The sequence below is a fragment of the Ursus maritimus genome, unplaced genomic scaffold (genome assembly GCF_017311325.1).
Source record: "Ursus maritimus isolate PB19 unplaced genomic scaffold, ASM1731132v1 scaffold_4, whole genome shotgun sequence".
Classification (NCBI taxonomy): domain Eukaryota; kingdom Metazoa; phylum Chordata; class Mammalia; order Carnivora; family Ursidae; genus Ursus; species Ursus maritimus.
The window spans coordinates 12,780,012-12,800,852 of NW_024426552.1; the positions used below are offsets into that span (position 1 = coordinate 12,780,012).

The 20,841-nt window shown below is 47.8% G+C and overlaps 1 protein-coding gene across 1 annotated transcript in view; it reads right to left on the bottom strand.

Annotated features, from left to right (window-relative positions):
• The window catches only part of HUNK (hormonally up-regulated Neu-associated kinase), a 101,896-nt gene that overhangs the window by 43,749 nt on the left and 37,306 nt on the right, over positions 1-20,841 (bottom strand). Inside the window, exons 2-3 of the mRNA XM_040621036.1 lie at positions 16,423-16,715; positions 2,878-2,933 (exon numbers count right to left, since the gene is read on the bottom strand). Coding sequence (XP_040476970.1) covers positions 2,878-2,933; positions 16,423-16,715 — 349 coding nt within the window. The remainder of the gene's footprint in view (positions 1-2,877; positions 2,934-16,422; positions 16,716-20,841) is intronic.

Consider the following 20,841-nt stretch of genomic DNA (forward strand, 5'->3'; position numbering starts at 1 on the left):
TGGTGAGGGGAGGAGAGAAAATCTGCATTTTAAATGACTTAGTGTTGACCTCGCCGCCAGAAGGGTTTCATTTAAAATATATTGTGGAGAAATAACTGGTCCTTTTCACACCCTTAAGGGTAATTATTAAAACATTACACACATGCCTATAATTAGAACAGTGAAACTAGAGAGAAGTCCCCCTCCCGGGTGTCACCCAGGCCTGCCCCAATTAGAGCTGGTAAATAGAGAAGCCCACTACCCTCAGTTTTCCGAGCCGCAAAATGAATCTCACAAAACGCCCAGGGAACGCTGCTGTGGAAAACTGAAGTGCAAACCTGTTCTAAGGGAACATCAGACTGCTTTTTCCGCAAGGGGAAAACAAACCTTGATGAAATCAGATCTTACCCCCAGTTAGCTCTAGTTTCTTTGAAACATGGCAGACCTGGCTTAAGTAAATTTATTTAAATCAAATTATTTCAAAGAAGGAAAACTATTATATGAGGAAATGGAAAGGGCTGTAATCCATCTTTGAAAAATAACTAGGTAATTCCTTTGAAGGAAAGGTTCAAAGAGCTTTCAAGTTGCAAAAGACAGTCATAGAAACACTGGATCCGAACGGCCCGACCCAGGGGCAAGAAAACGCACTAAGACCCTGGGCCTTCCCTCCCTCCAGCTTCCACCACTAGCTTTGTGATGGACCTGTTGGAAAAAATGCGGAAAAGCAGATATTGGTAAACACAAGGCAGTTCCCAGTTGTCCTCTCTGGTACTCTAACGGCTCTTTGGATTACAGGTGGGAGGTAGGCCTTTTGGGTTATGTTGGTCACGAGGGACCTGGGAGCCACATAAAAAGTTCAAATAATGGGAAATCCAATGATCAGAGCCTCCTTGCCAGCAGTCTTGGAAACTGTGGTCTCTGACACCTAGTTTCTGACGGAACCCACTTGTGTCCTGGCTTGGGTGCCAATCCAGCGGCTGCCATGTTGAGCGGAGATGACTCTGAGGCATGTGAACCCAAAGAGCCAGCATCCCGCTCTCCTCAAGGGGAACAGTGGGCTCTCACGTGCAGAGAGCATGTCCTCCTCTTATCTGCACAGGTCCGCTCTAAGAGGGTTTGTCAGGCAGCCAATCTGTGAGCTACTTATAAACGTATCCACTGTTTACAGAGATTGGTTCTTCCAGAAACTTCTGACCAAACTTCTAACCAATAAAAAGAGCTGTGCTTTTCCACACTGTTCATTCCACAGTACATTTCTAGAGTTGTACGTGATCGTTTAGGGCTATCGCCTGGGGAGACAGAGAGAGCAAGCCCAGAGGGGAAGGAAGGCAAGAGGGAAGAAAAGGGGCAGTAGGAGCAGAGCCAGGTTAGGAGACGGAAACCACCCCCTGGTGACCTGCCTCGGCCTCAGTCTGGACGGTGCACGGGGGATGTGAATTATTTTAACTTTTACTATAACGGACATCCGGCCTTCACGTGGCCTGTTTTCTTACGATCTGTTGCCGTTAGGCCAACTCTGTCTCTGTCACCTGCACATTTTCTGAAGACAAGTTACAGGTCAGCCTGCCAGAGAACCCAGCAATCTCCTTTCCTCCATTCCTCACCCCCCTCTGGGACGGGCCTTTGTTTAATAACACAGATCTGGGAAATCAGGGCCAGAAAGGCATCCTGCAGGCATTTCAACTTCTGTCTGTTTAATGCTTCTGTATTTGGCCCTCGGGACAACTGAAATGCGATAGGGAAATGACAGGATAAAAAGAAAATTCTTTGAACTGTCCTTTTTAGACCATCTGATCTTGAAAAACTTTTGGGGGAAATTAAAAAAAAAAAATGGTTTCCTCTTGTTAGTTTTCTAAGGACCGGTATGTTCATTCATTAACACCTGTTGGTGGCTCTTCATCGGCCAGCCAAGGAATTCGGTTTCGGGAGCCAAGAATCTAATTGGTTATTGGAATGACATGTTTCAGAGAGTCTAGAGATGGTTTTTAGTATTTGCCAAACAAAATTTCCTCCTTGGGTACGAGAGTTAAATTCACAACGTTCTATTGGTCCTTCTCTTTTCTCCTGATAGAAAGCCTTTTTCAAGCCATTGAGATGGAAAAAATGACTTACACCTGAGGTGGGAAAAAGAAAGAAAAGAGAGGCACCAGTGATGGCACTCACATCTGGGTGTAAAAATGATGCCATGAGACTTTTGCCAAGAGCAATCATACAGGCAAACAAAAATGGAATTCTTCTAGAAAATGAGTCATGGAGTGAACTAGCTTATAGACCCTGAATTATGAACCAATTATGACTCACTCTATCCTGGAACTTCCTTCTGATTACCTTCCTTCTAAATTATCCCTCTGTGGGGATTTCTCTCTGCACAACCACCATTGTACAATGGGGCTTCGATAAAGATTATAATCAAACGGAAGGTTAGTTGGGTTCCCTTTTACTTTGGTGCCCCGATATTCATGGAAAGGGAATTAAAGCATGGCTAAGCTGAAAGACCTCTAAACTAAACTATTTTCCACTATTTTTAAGAAGTCTTATGGTTAATCGAAATAAAAATAACCCCTATAAAAATTTAGATCCACCTGAGTTTATGAAAAGCTGAAGTTTGAATCATCCACAGAACACATCACCAACCAATAATTATTCGTAGCTGTGAAATTCATTTTATGGTCACTTTACAGTATTTCTACCCTGCTATTATATCTATTATTAAAATTAATTTTCATTTTCAAAACCATTATTAAACATTGGCGGTAAAAGGAGGTGACCTAGAGTATTGTCTGGGATGAGAAATAGACCATGAATAATTTTCTAAAGTCAATAATCCAGCAATAAGTAACTGAGAATTGACAACGCAACACGTAAGGATAATCTTGCTTAAAAAAAAAAAAGTCATACCAATCAGCTTGATATTATTGTCTTCATCTAGTAGCAAATTTTCTATCTTCAAGTCCCTGAAATAAACAAAACCACAGAACATTTCAGATAGGCATTTGAAATCGTGGAATAACATTTTGCTTCTGAAGGCAAACAAACCGTTTGAGAACCACTTTGAACCAGCCCAGAAAGCTTTCTGCCAAAACTCACACAATCGATAAGTAAATATTTATAAACACGATACAATTAATTGCTGCAGACTGAACAAGCCAAAGGATTTCAGAAAAGCAGAGAGCACTGAGGGCAGAACACATCATGAGAAGTTTCCGGAAGGAGTGGGATCAAAGGTGAAACTTGGAATTTCAATAAACGGGGTTGGGAGAGAGTGGAAGGATCCTTCGAGACAGGCGCTGCCTGAACAGGTGAGGAAATACAAATGTGGCCACATGTTTGTGAGCTGGTGAGCAACACCAGCCAGGGGAAGGAACAGATTCGAGGAAGCAGCTAAAAAAAAAAAAAAAAAAAAAAAATTGAAGGCTGACATAATTTATCAGTCCTTCAAGCTCCAGGCATGGAGCCCAAGTGTCACCCACAAACTGGCAGGTGATCATCTATTTGAGCAAGCAGGTATCATGGTGGGCAGAAAAACACTCCAAAAATGTCAGGTCCTGATGCCTGGTATTATGCCTCAGCGAATGTTAATGTTACATACCCGAAAGGAATTAAGTTTGCAGATGGAATGAAGATTGTTAATCAATCTGTGGGTGACTCTGATCATTGACACAGAGGGCACTTGAAGAGTGGAAGGGAGAAACGCGCCCAGGCTCATGCTGAATGTGAGGTGCCTGTGGGATCTCCTCGAGCCAACTGTAAGTTCCTAGATGGCAGGAAATATGGCGGCCTTGCTCACCACCGCACCCCAGGACCTTTGCACATCCTTGGTACTCAGTAAATACTAATGCATCTACATTACCAAAGAGATCATTTTGGATGTCAGAAGAAAAAAATGTGGGCAAAAGTATACATTTGGTCATCAAAACAATCTAAGTCAATAATTACAGTATAAGCATCTTTAAGCTGTCAACTCAGACACATCTTTAGTATTAAATATACGAGAACGTTCTTCTCTTACACACACACACACACACACACACACACCATGTTCTCTTCCATGGTTTTGAAACACAAAGCATTCTTGGTCCCGTTTTTTTATTTTTCCCACTTTTGAATAGAGGCACAGGCAAAAGAAATCTTTTTTCCTCATATCTCTACTGAAAGGAACAGAACAGCATAACCATAAGCAAAAATGACAACAGACAACACTACATCAAAGTCGTGGGACAAAAGGGAGAAGTTGTTAGGACTTTTAGCAAACGGGAGAGCAGTATCCCATTTCACGGGGTCAGGTGCTCACAGCTCGGTCCCAGCCATGCCAGCTCACCCTCTTCTCCAAGAGAAGCTAGAAATCTGGATTTTATCCCCATTTTCAATTGTTGGCAACAAATTCACATTCAAAACAGTAACAACCATGCTGCATGGGCCAACCTTGCAGGCAAGACATGGCCTGCACACTACCAATTTTCGACCTCAGTGGGAAGGGGAAGCTGAGTCTTGAAAGGACAGGAGATTGCCTAGGGAGAGGGTGGGGAGGAGAGGAGGGAGTCGGGGACAAGGAAGGGAGGCACTGGGAAGCACTTCAAGATGGGAAAAAGTCAAGTGCAGAAAAAAGTCCAATGTCTTTCAAAACTGGAAGGTGGCTGGTAGCCTTAGTGCTGGACACTTGGACGAGAAGGTAGGTCTGAGTTGAAACCTGCAGCTAAGGAATATCGATATCCCCCAGTCCACATGCACCCACCAACGGGGGGGGGGGGGGGGGGCGAGAACTGGATCCTTTCACTTGAATCCAGTTGAAACAATACACAGACTATATAAAAACTATGTCAGCCTTTAAAGGGTATCATGTATGCCCAAATGCAGGGTGACCCCAAATATATGATAATCTCTGCCTCATTTTTCCAATGGGAAGACTGTCCCTCAGTAAAGGGTTTTTGGAAAACACAAATAGGTAATTTTTTAAAATGCAATGGAATTATCAACTATCTACGGAGCTGCACTATCATGTTTAAGAGCACGTACCATCACGTCAACTTTAGAAATATTATTCCCACACCCTCACATTCCATGAAACTCTTCACGGCCCGGACCAGCATAACAGAGATTTCGTGCCGAATTACCAGGGTAGCACGATCTTCAGTTGACCGGATGTTGGTCATACAGCACTTTTTGAATCACTTGCTGGTCATCTTATCACAAGCCATTTAAATAATACGTGCCCATTTAAAATCCCTATAAATTAACCACTCAGTGAATTGTTTTTGGAGTCGTCTCCCAAACCCTCACAATGCTGAGGTCCTATCACTAAAAGTTATTATGAAAGCCATGTAAAACATCCTGGCCTCCCTCTCTATCCATTTCCTCAGGAGATTTCTAGAGCTTCCAAAGTCCTAAGTGAGTCCAGGTGCATGTAGCTTTTCCAGCTAGTACTTTGTTGTTGGGAATGAGACATGTCCTCTTTGTGGAGGACAACCAGGACGTGCTCTCGTTTGACCTTATACTCAAGCATATACGGTAATTCCAAAACAACCTGCGTGCGCACCCAGAACAGTGGGCCAGCAATAGCCCAAACTGTGATCCTGTGAAAACTGATTATAAAGCAGCAGTGCTATTTAAATCTCAAGGAAGGCCACAGTTTGTTTCTAGCGAAATTAAACCTCCTTCCCTGGAAAGAATGGAAGCCACACTAAGTCACTGAAGGAGAAATTTGGTTCAGAACATACACTATGGAGAAAAACAATTTAAAGAGGTGAGGTATAAGAAAGCAATTGCCAAGAATTATAAAGCTAAGCTGGATAATTCTGGGACCACAAAAGCCTAGAGAACAACCACAATGATTAGAAGACTGATATAAATGGAAGACTAAAAATAAGAAAAAATGCAAAAGAAAAAAAAAGGCCCACTTTGGAAATGGGGAAAATGTCATAAAACCAGGGGAGGACGTATAAAACGTAATTATTAGGAAAAGTGGAAAAAAAAATGAAATCGGTTTTCATTTTCACCCACCACATCCCACAGTAACCTACCCCAGCCCCCCGGGCAAATGCTCAGAACAAACCTTTTCCAGGGCACTTTTGCCCCTGCATTGCCCTTTTGTCAATGCTTCTAAAAGATTTTGGCAATAACCAATCTAACCGCCTAAAGATTCCATGACTAGTTAAAGGTGAGCTCCATGAGCCTCCGTCTAGGTGAGCGAACCTGACCCACCCAAACGAAAGGAACATTCGACCACTTTTGGCTTCATCTCCTTCTACCTCCTGCCTTGTCTTTTGAAAGATAGCTAGGAGGAGGGGGAGAATATTTTCCTTCTGACTCGTTAGGAAAAAAGGCTTTAACATCATATTTTTAAAAGTACTTTCTGCTTGGGGGGCGCCTGGGTGGCACAGCGGTTAAAGCGTCTGCCTTCGGCTCAGGGCGTGATCCCGGCGTTCCAGGATCGAGCCCCACATCAGGCTCCTCCGCTATGAGTCTGCTTCTTCCTTTCCCACTCCCCCTGCTTGTGTTCCCTCTCTCGCTGGCTGTCTCTATCTCTGTCAAATAAATAAATAAAATCTTTAAAAAAAAAAAAAGTACTTTCTGCTTGGGTATTTTACTCGAAAGAGTCAAAAACGTGTGACATAAATGTTCCCAGCAGCTTTATTCATCATTACCAACACCTGGAAGCGCCCGAGCTGTCCAGGAGGTGGATGGAGGGACAAACTGTGGTCCACCCAGACAACGGGATGTTATTCAGCATTCAGAAGAAATGAGCTATCGAGTCATGAAAAGCCAAGGAGGAAGCCAGATGCATGTTTCTGAGTGAAAGAAGGCAGTGTGAAAAGGCTACAGACTGAGCGATTCCAACCATAGATCCTCCGGAAAAAGCAAAACCACGGAGATAGTAACAAGACCCCTGACAGCTTGAAGGAGGAGGAGGAGGAGGAGGAGGAAGAGGTGGGGCATATTTTATTTTTTTATAGGTGGTGAAATTCTTCTTTATGAAACTGACATCATACGTTTGTCAGAATCCGGGGACCTGTACACCACAGAGTGAGCCCTAACGTGAACTCCGGATCTTAGGTTATAATGATGTATCAGTATTGGTTCATCAATTCTAACCAATGTACCGCGCTATTCTAAGATATTAATAGGGAAAACAGTGTGTGTGGGGGGGTGGGAAGGCATGTGGGAACTCGACAGTTTCGGCACATTCTTCTGTACCCCTAAAACTGCTCTAAAAAATAAAGTCTGTTAATCCTTAAAAAGTAACTTTTGGATATTTTCCCCTGCCTAGGAGATCAGTCCTAGGACTGTTATGGTTACAATCAAGCGCCTCACCCACGTTGTTCACTGTGGAGGGAGTATCCTTACCCCTGAAATTAATTATGAGTCCCTTTCAGCACGTGGGCCACTCAGACCCTCTGCCCAGCTAATCGACAGTGACCAAAGAGGCCACAAATACTCCAAAGAGACCACAAAACTGAGACACACCTCTCTGAATAATAAAAAGAGGGACGGGGCGCCTGGGTGGCTCAGTCGTTAAGCATCTGCCTTCCCTGCCTTCGGCTCAGGGGTGATCCCAGGGTCCTGGGATGGAGCCATGCATCGGGCTCCCTGCTCAGCGGGAAGCCTGCTTCTCCCTCTCCCACTCCCCCTCCTTGTGTTCCCTCTCTCGATGGCTGTCTCTCTCTCTCTGTCAAATAAATAAATAAAATCTTAAAAAAAAAAAATAAGTAAAAGAGGGATGAATTTATTCATAAGGTTTTAGTGTTAGCGTATTACATTGCATCTTTAAAAGAAAATACTGGTAGGCCTCTGTTATCCAGAAAACTCCCCGTGGTCTATGTGAAAAGCACGGTGCTCACACGAGCTCCACCCCCGAGAGCAAAATACTTGGCTCTGGTAAGTGTCAGATTTGCCATAGGGGAAGGAAGGTTCTGGACAGCTGACTGGTTTGCACTTGATGATGGAGGCAACGCTCAATTTCATAGTAATGCTCCTTGATCAGATTAATCACTTTACGGAGGGGAGAGAGAAGTAGGAGGCTCTTCCCACGGTCCTGCAGTGAGAGGAGTTTCTCCTTGGACAGGCAAACTGGAAGTTCAGAGTAAACTTAAAACTCAGAAAAGAAAAAAAAAAAGGGAGGGAAGGAAAGAAAAAGCCTCCTGGATGGGGGAAACAGCTTTTTCCTTGGCCAAAAGAGCTTCAAAGAGGAGTCAGGACAAGCAAGAGAGGGGATGGGGTGTGCCCTAATATAAGGGGGCACCAGAGGACAATGTTGGGGTGGGGGGTGCATGTGTCTTGGGAATTTACTAAAGGAAATCACTATGTGTCTTGGGAACAAAGGAGGGAGTCCAGCCCAGAAAAGCCCTCCCGGGCTGGCTGCAGGCAGACCCTTCTCTGGCAACTCGGCAGTTCTGGGAGAAATGCCCGAGGGTCTCTCATCACAGCTCTGCAGACCTGACCTTGGGTCTCCGGGTATATCGTGCTTCAAGAAGGGGGAGAGTGGGAGAGGCTGGTGGCTGTTTCCCCAGAGACTGAGAGGGCCCAGGGGGAGAGCCCTAATCACCAGCCCTTTGTTCTAGTTTATTTCAAAAGAGCAAGCTCCAACAGGACTAACAATTAAGGGTTCACCCACAGGCTACCAAGCACACCCCCCACGCTCCCCCTGCACCTACACATTCACCCACACTCTCCTTGCGTTTCTTGAACGATGTAATCTCTCAGGTTTGGAGGCTAGCCACCAAGAACTCCAGTCACAGCCCTCCCAGACAGAGGGGTGTGTGTCGGGGAGGACCCCGTTGCCATAACAAACATACAGGGCCCTGGTGCTCAGTGGGTGAGGGGAGGGGAAGCAGCTCTGGGCCCCTTCAGAGCAGAGGCAGCCAGGAGCAGTACTGGGGAGGTGTGGAGCAGAAGTGTGTGTGTGCGAGCGTGCGTGTGCACGTGTGCAAGAGTGTGTGCTTGCATGTGTGTCGTGCATGCATGTGCGTACGTGGGTGTGCATGCATGTGTGTATATGGATGGGTGTGGGTGTGCGCATATGCACGTGCGCATGTGTGTGCATGCATGTGTATGTGCGCGGGCGTGTGTGAGTGCATGAGTGTGTGTGTGCATGTGTGTATGTGGGTAGGCGCGTGTCAGTGTGCATGAGTGCATGTGTGCATGAGTGCATGTGTGCGTGTAGGTGGGTAGGCGCATGTCAGTGTGCATGAGTGCATGTGTGCATGCGTGCGTGTGTGCGTGTAGGTGGGTAGGCGCGTGTCAGTGTGCATGAGTGCATGTGTGCATGCGTGCATGTGTGCGTGTAGGTGGGTAGGCGCGTGTCAGTGTGCATGAGTGCATGTGTGCATGAGTGCATGTGTGCGTGTAGGTGGGTAGGCGCGTGTCAGTGTGCATGAGTGCATGTGTGCATGCGTGCATGTGTGCGTGTAGGTGGGTAGGCGCGTGTCAGTGTGCATGAGTGCATGTGTGCATGCGTGCATGTGTGCGTGTAGGTGGGTAGGCGCGTGTCAGTGTGCATGAGTGCATGTGTGCATGCGTGCATGTGTGCGTGTAGGTGGGTAGGCGCGTGTCAGTGTGCATGAGTGCATGTGTGCATGCGTGCGTGTGTGCGTGTAGGTGGGTAGGTGCATGTGAGTGTGCATGAGTGCATGCATGCACGTGTGCACGTGTGTATGTGGGTAGGTGCATGTGAGTGTGCATGAGTGCATGCATGCACATGTGCACGTGTGTATGTGGGTAGGTGCATGTGAGTGTGCATGAGTGCATGCATGCACATGTGCACGTGTGTATGTGGGTAGGTGCATGTGAGTGTGCATGAGTGCATGCATGCACATGTGCACGTGTGTATGTGGGTAGGTGCATGTGAGTGTGCATGAGTGCATGCATGCACGTGTGCATGTGTGTATGTGGGTAGGCGCATGTGAGTGTGCATGAGTGCATGCATGCACGTGTGCATGTGTGTATGTGGGTAGGTGCGTGTGAGTGTGCATGAGTGCATGCATGCACGTGTGCACGTGTGTATGTGGGTAGGTGCATGTGAGTGTGCATGAGTGCATGCATGCACGTGTGCACACGTGTATGTGGGTAGGTGCATGTGAGTGTGCATGAGTGCATGCATGCACATGTGCACGTGTGTATGTGGGTAGGTGCATGTAAGTGTGCATGAGTGCATGCATGCACGTGTGCACACGTGTATGTGGGTAGGTGCATGTCAGTGTGCATGAGTGCATGCATGCACGTGTGCATGTGTGTATGTGGGTAGGCGCATGTGAGTGTGCATGAGTGCATGCATGCATGCGTGTGTGCGTGTAGGTGGGTAGGTGCATGTGAGTGTGCATGAGTGCATGCATGCACGTGTGCACGTGTGTATGTGGGTAGGTGCATGTAAGTGTGCATGAGTGCATGCATGCACGTGTGCACACGTGTATGTGGGTAAGTGCATGTCAGTGTGCATGAGTGCATGCATGCACGTGTGCATGTGTGTATGTGGGTAGGCGCATGTGAGTGTGCATGAGTGCATGCATGCACGTGTGCATGTGTGTATGTGGGTAGGCGTGTGTGAATGTGCATGAGTGCATGCATGCATGTGTGCGTGTGCATGCATAACCACATGAGCATGCACACACACCCAGAACACTGGAATGGGACTGAAGGAAGAGGCTGTCCCCGGCCTCCCCGGGCCCTGCCCAGTCCCGCAGGGAAGATCAAAGGTCGGGCCCTAACAAACCTCAGGCCTAGATGGAGGGACCCTGGAGTGGGTGCCACTAGGGTGGAGATGGAAGATGGGAGTGAAGAACTGAGCGCCAAGACGCCGCCAGGGTTCAAGGCCATGGAGAGCAGGTGGTGTGAGCCGCGAAGGATCGGGGAAGACTGGGGGCAGAGGCGCTGAGCACAGTCTCGAGGCAAGACCCGGTGGCCAGGGACAAGGCTCTTTGACCCACCGGCCTGTGGCCCTAGGCAAGTCATTTAAACACCGAGTGCCTGATTCTGGACTGAAAAACTGCGTCCCCAGAGTGGCTGCCTGGCAGGTCCTGAGCAGAAGGAAGTAGGAAAATGTGCCCAAGTGTTTGGTGGCCACTCGGAGGCCAACCGGGCGGCTAACCAAGGCTAGCAGAACAGAGGTGAGAGGCTGGAGCTGAGGATAATAAAGGAGCTAAGACTAGGGCACTGGAGAGCCCAGGAAGGACTTGAAAGGGTGATTAATTGGGTGATAAGCAAACAGCATTGGGGGCCATTAGCCCTCAAATGAAAGGTCAGGGAGCAGGAGCCCAGGGGGTGGCCAGAGCAAACTCAGACAGGATTACGTCTGGAGGAGAAATTTGTGCCTGTGGAGACGGATTTCAGCAATAAGCTAAGAATAAAGTGTCCAAGAAAAGCACATAACTCCCCAAGGCCATCAGCATTTTGCAGGAAGCAAGAGGGTTTTTTGGGGTTAGGTTTATCTTCAAAAGCACTGTATTAAAAGCAAATGATTTTTTAATCACTGATTTACTTACAATATGGGCATTCTGATAAAACACAAGAGTAATTTCTTAAGCATGTACCTGACTCATTTATTCAAAATGAAACCTTTTATTGAATTCCTACGGTGCTCCAGAAATGAACTGTTTATAAAAAAATGAAAGAGCTGTTCAGTCATGAAAAAGATGCCACTCTACAGATTGTGACCTGAAAAATAAACAAATTGGTACTAAGTCAATGAAGAAAGTCCCTTGAAATTCCAGGGACAGGATGGAATATTCCAGAATGAACACGGAGCTGGCTACCAGAAAGCTTCCATCCCAGGGCCAACTCTGACACTAGCTCTGCTCATTCAACTTCCCCTTCATGCATTCACCAAAGTCTGCTGTGTGCCTCCTGAGCTCAACGCTGAGCTCACTGTGGCCTGTGCAGAAAACAGATCTCAAACGAAGTCAGTTATCGTTCAGAAAGTGTTTGGAAAGCAAAGTAGAAATGCTGTGTGAGTCTATGACCAGGTGGGCCTAGCCTGGAGAGCTGCCTGGAGGAGGTGAGCTTAAAGCAAAGACCTGAAGGCTGAGTGGGATGCGTGTCAGCGCACGAAATCCGAGAGGCCTTGAGCACATAGAACGCTGAGCTTCGGTTTTCCACGCACAGAATGAACGAGGGGGGCTCAGGACTAACGAGAGCAAACATGTGCTCAGTCCTTACCGTCTCCGTTGTGACACTTCACACAAATTGACTCATTCAATCCTCCCAACAGCCACGTGAAGTGGAGAATCCATTATCCCTATTGTGTAGGGAGGCATGAAAGCCTGAGTGGTTTGCCCGATGCACCTTTTAAGTGGCAGAGCCAGCATGTGGGTGCGGGCGGTCTAGCTTCCAAATCAACACCGCTGACCGAGGGACTTCCCCACTCCAAGCCGCTGCGTAAAGCTTTGTGAAATCTCGTATTTCCAATCATATTTTCTAAACCCAACTGAAACACACGACCTTTGATACAGATCACCGGCGCCTCCAGATAGGCGCTCCCTCTCTCAGCAGAAGGCCCTCGGATCCCAAACAGTTCCTGACCGCACGCAGACGCTACCCCCTTCTTACCCGCCTTCCCCTCCCTCTGCTCTCCAAGAAAACCTAAAAGTTACAAGAACATGAGACCCTACCAGCGCTCCTTGTCAGGCCCAAGAGAACAAAGAAGCGTCCCTTCTTTTCCACTGCATTCCTCTTGAGCACAGAGGCCCGTTTCCCAATATTGATGAATGAGTAGGGTCATGGCCTCAGGAGCGGCAGCGCTGACGTGCGTCCAAACACAGGCTCGCACTCCCTTTGATCATGTGTCTGTCTGTCCTGGTCCCGCGGGGCCCCACGGCTTGTCTCTTCCTGCTTGGGGATGGTGGTATTGTGTTACCCTGTTATGTTTTGTCTGTACAGTTTGATTGGACTTCGTTATTTTGAATGAACAGATGAATCTCAAATTAGCCTCTCCATATAATCACACTTTTCATTGACTGATGTTAAGAGTCCACGCTCCGTGACAACGGGCAAATCGTCAGGTTTTGGCATCGTGCTCGGTGAGCACGTTTGAGAGAAAGAAAAAAAAAAAACCCACAAAACTCCTATCTTAGACGTGGAGTATCTCAGGCAATCCTAACAGGGGCTCATGAAGAAACGAGACCGTGCTCTACTTTGTAAAGGTCAGCCACGGTCCTGTTACAGCAGACGACACAACGGTACGCGCAGGTCCAGTTTCAAATGAATTTCTCTGCCAGCTCGGGGAATCTGCTAGATAGAACTTGGCCTTCTTTTTTTCTTTTTCCCTTTACAGTATTTACGTGACTTTCTGAGATTTGTTTCTTTAAATGATATTTCAGTAGTTCGGAGTAGACGATTAAATATTTAGATTTTGTATCACCGGAAACGAGGGCTTTGCCAAGCATTAAGCTGATGAGAGCACAGGATGTAGCACCAGCCTATTCTGGAACTTCACATTCAGAGCATCCTCGGACACACAGCACCGAAAGCCCTTTAAGTCACTGTCTATGCACAGCCACCAAAATTCATCCTAAATCCTTTTGGATGGTCCAATCTATGTGCTCAGAAATCATCCCACCAGCGACTCCAGGCCGCCCCTGAAATACTCTGCTCTTACTCATTTGCAAAATCGAACTTCAAAATCATTACGAAATTCATTCCCTCTCTGCAGTATATGGGAGAGAAACTTCCACCATGGAGAGGGGCTACAGTAAAGGGTAGACCAGCGGTAAGCTGGGCCAAATATGCTAAAAACTGATGGTATAGAATCTGGAAAAGACAAGACATTCAGCTAAAGTCACCCGTGAGTCTCTTCCGAACCAACATTCTCATGTGATGTCTCCAACACTTAACCCCCGACGTCTGCGCGCGCCGGGCCCTCACTAACATGATTTCTAGAGAGAAACACGAAGCACTCCTCCGAAACCACAACCAGGCTTCCAGGCTTCCCCAACTTGAAGAGATCTGAGCCTCTGCCATTCCGGCCTGACGAATCTCTTTCCAAGAGGAGAGGAATCAGAGAAGAAAAGCGCACCGTCTTTGCTATCAAAACATGATTAAATTCATTTCTTTGACATTCTGACAGTAATTGCGCTGAGAGGCATTGGAATTTGTTAAAATTACTTTAAAAGGGTTGTTGAGAATTTCCTGCAGGAGAGGCCGGGGAGCCATGCACAGCCCTCCACCACTTTCCCCTGCTGTCCTCGGAGGCCTGCGACGCTGGGCGCTCCCCTGGTGTCCGACAGCACGAAGCCCTCGTCATAACACCCCGGGTCCCGCAGAAAGCTCTGCCCCCTGCCCCCAGCTTCCGCTGTCACCAGCGGAGTCCCTTACCCCGGCTGATTCATTCCCGGCGATATGTCATCACCATAAACAAAGACAGACCAGGCACACTCACCGCCGTCGTGCTCCTAGTCGTGGCACAGCCGGGACACGGCAGGCTTCACAGGGGTATTGTGGGAAAGAGCCAAAAATAGTGTTATTCACTCAAAATTTCTGAATGTTCCCTTCCTTGCTGATCTAAACTCAAAGAGTTCTAATGAATCGTGATTTCGTGACGACACGGGTGACTAAAAATATGTTCACGAAGAGACTCTCACCTCAGTGAGCAAACGATCTCCCTGCAGGGTCCCTGGCAGGGCTGGCCCCGGAGTGGCCCCGAGCCAGGGGACCTCCCCCGCGGTGTCCCTAGGTGTAGGCACAGTGGGGCAGAGCCTCGAATCCCATGAGGAGGGCAAGGCCCTCTTCACCTGGAAAGCCTACGGGTTCTGCTAACGAAAGGCCTAGAACTGCCTTCTTCACTCATCGGAACATGAGCGGCTTTCAAACACATGACACGCACCATGAGAAGCCGAATTTTTAAAAATATGGTTCTGGTCCAAAGGTCAAACACAGAGCTGCCATATGACCTATAGGAGTTCCACTCCCAAAGGCAGAATTCTGCAAAAGCAGTGAAAACACAGGCTCACACTATGAGCTGTATACGAAGGTTCACAGCAGCACCGTTCATAGCAGCCAGAGTGTAAGCAGCCCAAAGGTCCACCAGCTGAGGAATGGACAAGCACGTGGTCTCTCCCTACAACGGACTAGTACTCAGCCCTAAAGGGAGTGAAGGACTGTAGACGCACACCAGGGATGAGTCTCGAAAACATGCCACTACATAAAAGAAGCCAATCCTAAAAGACCCCATACTGTTTGTTTCCTTTTATACGGAATGTCCAAAACCGGCAAATCCACAGACCGAAAGCAGACCAGCGGCTGCCAGGGCTGGGAGGAGTAGGGGAATGGAGAGTGACTGCTGATCGGTACAGGGCTTCTTTTTTGGAGAGAGGAAAATATTCTATAATTAGATAGTGGTAAGAGTTGCACAACTCTGTCAATATGTTAAAACGGCTGGACTGTACACTTTAAAATGCTGAATTTCATGGTATGTGAATTGTACTCAATACCAAAAATATTAAACATACGTGTGCGTGTATACACACACACACACACACGCAAGCACACACATTTCATGACTTGACCTTGCTTTTTAAAATGATAATCAACGAAACATGACCCCTAATTTTTCTCAACAACCCAGAGTAATTATTGATCCTAATTTCAAGGAGGAAGAACTATATGCATTTATTGGTGAAGTCCACATTTCCCTGGGAGGAAAAGAGGGCCACTTTTTAAATATTTTTCTTTTTTTTCCCCATTTTCTTTTGATACAGAACTAAAAATGGTAATGTTGCCAAGAATGCTATTTCCATTCCCTTCTCCTCGTGGAGCTCCTCCTCAGGAGGGAACAGACTGTTCAAGAAAAAGTCTGATTTTCATAAGCATTTGCAAGGTGAGCCTGGCTTGTGGGAAACACCCCTCCTTTGCAAGAGCAAGTTCATAATTTCAATGGTGATTCAATTCAGTTGAATAAAATAGCTACACAGCAACAACCACAAGTAAAGCAAATGCAATGAGAGCCCCATCCCTAACACTAGCTGAAAAACAACCTCATGCCATCTTAACATTGATTCTTCTTTCAGGCTCCTGAGCAACTGGTCTCATCATACTTTGCAAATAAAAAGAGCAGCCAACACTCAACATGGCCCTTATTACGTACCAAGCCCAGTTCCGAGCACTTTCATATATTCACTCATGGCATTCTATCTATGAACCCTTACACCAACCACAAGATAAGTATCATTACTATTCCCATTTTACAGAAGAAGACACTGAGGTTCAGAGTGGCTCAGTAACTTGCCCGGGGTCACACAACTGTGAAAGGGTAGAGCCAGGATGCAAAGCCAGGCAGCCTGGCTTCTGATGTCACTCTCTTCACCCCCCGAGGGCATGAACCCAGCTCCCAAAATAATTCCGTGACCCATGCAGAGGAACCGTAAAGCCCGCTGCCACCATTCAGCCGTGCACGGAGCACACGGAAGCGCCGGCCGGCCATTCGGCGCAGAGTCGGTGATCATCGCGGGGCACGGCCCTTACCTGTGCACCACCCCAGCCCGGTGCAGGTGCTCCACGGCCGAGATGAGCTGCCGGATGTATCTGCGGGCTTCGGGCTCCTCCAGCCGCTTCTTCTCATAGATCTTGTGCATCAGGTTGCCCCCGGGACACAGCTCCATGACCAGGTAATAGCTGTTCTCCGTCTCCAAGATGTCAAGGAGCTGGGTGATGTTGGGGTGGCGGATCATTTGCTGAATCTGCCCCTCTCGCCGCAGGTTCTTGGTGACGTAAGTGTCCTTTTTGGCTCTCTTCTTGTCAATGACTTTTATGGCCACCTGAGGAGACACCGAGAACGTGGCTGTGGTCAGACACTGCAAGCAAAGGCTACCCCCTCACCACGCACAAGAACCCAGGAGAAGAAAAACGTAACGTCAGGAACCAGATCCAATTATTAAGGGAGAGAGTGAAATTAGGCAGACTTGAATGGTCATCTGCAAGGCGCCGTGAAGAGTCAGTGTCGAACTTGGTTGTCCGCGGCCAGAAATGCCGGGTTCTACTCCAGCCAGGGGCCTCTTCTGGCTCCTTCTCGGCCGAGCCACCATCTGTCCCGGGGCTGGGTTCCCGGGGCCTCTACTTCTGAAAGAGCTAAATCTGCCCCCATCTTCAGCTCTAGGGTGTGGCGGGGGACCTGGGGGACGCAATGCCCTCTCCTTCCTCCCGCCCTTTCCTGCCCTGCGCCAGGCCCTCTGGCCTCGTGTTCTCCTCTTTCCCTCGGTGAGCTATGGCGCGGGTTCGCTCTTGGCCCTACCTTAGGATCCCGGCGGCTGCTGCCCCAGGGCTGTACCCCAGCTACCCACAGGACATGCCCCCTGGGTCACTGCCCCCCCAATTAACATGTCACACGCACAGACCCTCCAGCCTTGCAGAAAGGCAGGGAAAGAGGGAGGGGAGGGAAGACTGTCTTTTCCAGCCAAATCTGCACCCCTCCCTTCGGTGGCGTTCACCTCCCGGCTCACCGGGCCCTAAAACACACCACCGTTTTTGCGCTTTATGACTTCGCTCCTCTTACTGTGAGATCAGCCGCCGACATCATGTGGATTCCTTGTGCTGATGCCTCCTCACGCTTCCTTCCTCTCTGTTTCCACGCCACCGGTCGGTTTATTTAGGGCTATGCCTCCAGCGTGCAGATGCACGGTCCCTGGGACTTGAACAACTCAAGGGACATTCTCCTGGAAGGCTACTGAGCAGGGTGCGGAGCCCAAAGAGTGGTTCTTCCACTTCTACTTAGCTCCTTTTGTGTGATTATATAACTTCCATAATATACTCAATATATTAGTACAGAGTTATGCTATAGATCAAAAATAAATGATTGGTAGATGACTGATAGATGACATTTGCAGTGAGGAGCTCACACGTTACTTTCCTGACATAGGCTTGTGATTAAAAAATAATTAAGTCTTGGGGGCACCTGGGTGGCTCAGTCGGTTAAGCGTCTGCCTTTGGCTCAGGTCATGATCTCAGGATCTCGGGATCCTGGAATCGAGTCCCGCATCGGGCTCCCTGCTCAGTGGGGAGTCTACTTTTCCCTCTGCCCCTCCCCCCTGCCTGTGCTCTCTTTCTCTCTCTCTCTCTCTCTCTCACTCTCGCTCTCTTTCACATAAATAAATAAAATCTTTTAAGATAATAATAAAGTCTGGCCACCACTAGCCTGGACAATGACGTCAATGTCCTACCTCTTTTCCCTGGTGCTTGTCCCGACTCCCCTTGAAGTCACTCTATGCTCTGCCTCGAAATCTGTGGGTCTGGAACTCTGATTTCTTGCTTAAAGCTATTCAGGACTCACTGCTGCCTACAAGACAAGGTCCACACTGTCTGGCCCAGCTCTCAAGCTCCTGCCCCGGGGGCCGGTCTCCTCTCTCTCCTGAATACATGCCGGGTTACCCTCCAAGCTTGTGTTCATGCCACCCTCTCCCCCAATCCAAACATCCCAGTCCTTGAGCCACTAACTCAGGTCCCACCTCCCTGCCAGCGGGTGCTTTCACTCCTCTTCCCTAGAGCCCACGACAGCCATCAGCTGTGGTCCCACTGAAAGCACTCATCCCTTGAAGCAGGGACCACGCCCCTCTTCAACACCCAAAGCTCTGCATAAACTGTAAGGGACCAAAGGTCACTACCTGAGCAAATCATTGAACCTTTTTATTTTTAACCATTGAAGCCAAAATAGCTGTAAATAGCTTAATTTATTATCTCTTCTGGAGAGCAGTCTCATATATTTTTTAAAAAATTTTAAATTGACATATAACGGTACAGTAGTTTTAGGGACTGGAGACTTGTAGGTCCTACAAATGGATTACCACAATAAATTTAGTTAACATCCATCACTACCCATAGTTACAACTTGCGTGCGTGTGTGACACGAACTTCTAAGATGTTCCGTCTCAGCAACTTTCAAATATACAAGACGGTATTGTTAACCACAGTCATCATGCCTTATGTCATAACACTAGGACTTCCGGTCTCGTAACTGGAAAAGCTTGTGCCTTTTGAACCCTTTCACCCATTTTAATGGGGGATTTTCAGGTCCTTATTCCAAAGATACCACTGAGAGGGGACAATCAGCCAAGGGACCAGAAAAGCTGGGGGTCTGCTGTAGCCCAGGTCAGCCTGAGGCCAATGGTGTCCCCCCACAGAAGTTAAAGTTACACTTTGGCTGTAGTTTGGCCCCAACAAGGTCAGGAAATGCTAGACTAAAAGCTTTAAAAACTGTACTCATTCAGGACCAAAAAAAAGAAAAAAAAAGAAAAAATATATATATACATATCTACAGACACACATGCACACGTCTACACACACACAGACACACACAGACACCCATACCCACATATACACGCATATCGGGGTGTGTGCGTGCATGTACCCGTATGTATACATCCATTGTCTCGCGGGGGTGGAGAGAGAGGGATGCTGAAAAGTACCATTAGATTCTGTCTCTGCTTGAGTCTGTGTTGCAATGGTTTAAAAATTACACCCTCTGGCAAGGAAATTCTTAAAAGTCCTATGAACAAACAATAGTCTGAAAGCCCGGCAGTAATATGATCAGCCTTTTTCAACAGAGCACACAATAATTATTAGGATAATTTATTTAGCTCTTCAATTGCCTGTCGTAGGTTATATAACGGCCACCCAAAGACTTTCAGTCTTACTCCCTGGAACGGGTGAACGTGGCCTTATTCGGAAAAAGGGAAGAATCTGGAGATGAGATTAACCGGGACCATCTGAGTGGGCCCTGAATGTCAGCTCAAGTGTCTTTATGAAATAGAGGCCGGGGAGCGGGGGGATTTCGCACAAATACACAGAGGAGCAGGCTGTGGGAAGGAGGAGAGAGACGGCGGCGATGGCCCACAAGCCACGGCGCGCCGTGGCCACCAGAGCCATCGGAGGGAGCACGGCCCTGTCAACACCCTGATTTGGGTCCAATGACATTGATTTTGGACTTCTGGCCCCCAGACCTGCGAGAGAATACATTTCTGTTGCTTTAAGCCACCAAGTGCGTGGGACTCTGTCACGCAGCCCTGGGAAACTCGCGCACCAGCTGTGCCCCCCTGTCATTGGGTACCTTGGTTCCCACGTTCTACTGGTTCTGAGAGCCCCCCCGTGAAGACCGCAAGCCCCCAAGTCACCCCATTAACCCCCTCTCCATGTTCACGCACCACCCCGTCCCCCCACTTTTAATTCACCCCCGACACTTATCACCTCTGCCTTAATAATACTGAAAATGGAATGCCATTCTTGATTACATCAGCATCATCTGTAACAACTGAAGTGGGAAACACTGAGCAGGAAATTAAGAAAAAGGCAGTCAGTGATCAGCAAAGGGAGGCATCTAATTTAATTTGACAGTAATCAGAGATTTGCAGGCAGAATAGATCTAACACTGATTCTAGCAGGTTGAAGCGCGACATGCTGATGGGGCTCTAGCTGAAAAGAGAAACTGCTTGAGTCAGGAGAGTTTTACAAAGTAAGAATTAAATGGGTGCAGACTCGCTGAAGACCAGGGCAAGGACCCAACTGGAAACGTGTGTTTGGGGAGGGTGGGTGGGGGGTGTGGAGGGAGGACGGAAGCCTCGCTGTCATCCTGAGCCCATCAAGAGAACCAATTTTGCTGTGGAAGGTGAATCCGACGACTCCAGCTCTTCAACAGACTCAAGTTGCAAAGTCTCCCGAAATCTTACAAAAGGAATCCGTTTTCAAAGGTTGCCCCCATGGTCCCAAGACGAGTCACCGAGTCTTGACGTGGTGGTGGAAAATTAGCAGCAAGAGAGTAATACGGCTCCGGAGGACCACAGATGAAACAGATTATTCACCAACTTCTCTCGTCAAGTAAGAAACTGCATTTCTCACAACCTGGTCACTCCTACCTCTCCACCCGACCCTGCTCCCACAAAAAAAAAAAAAAAAAAA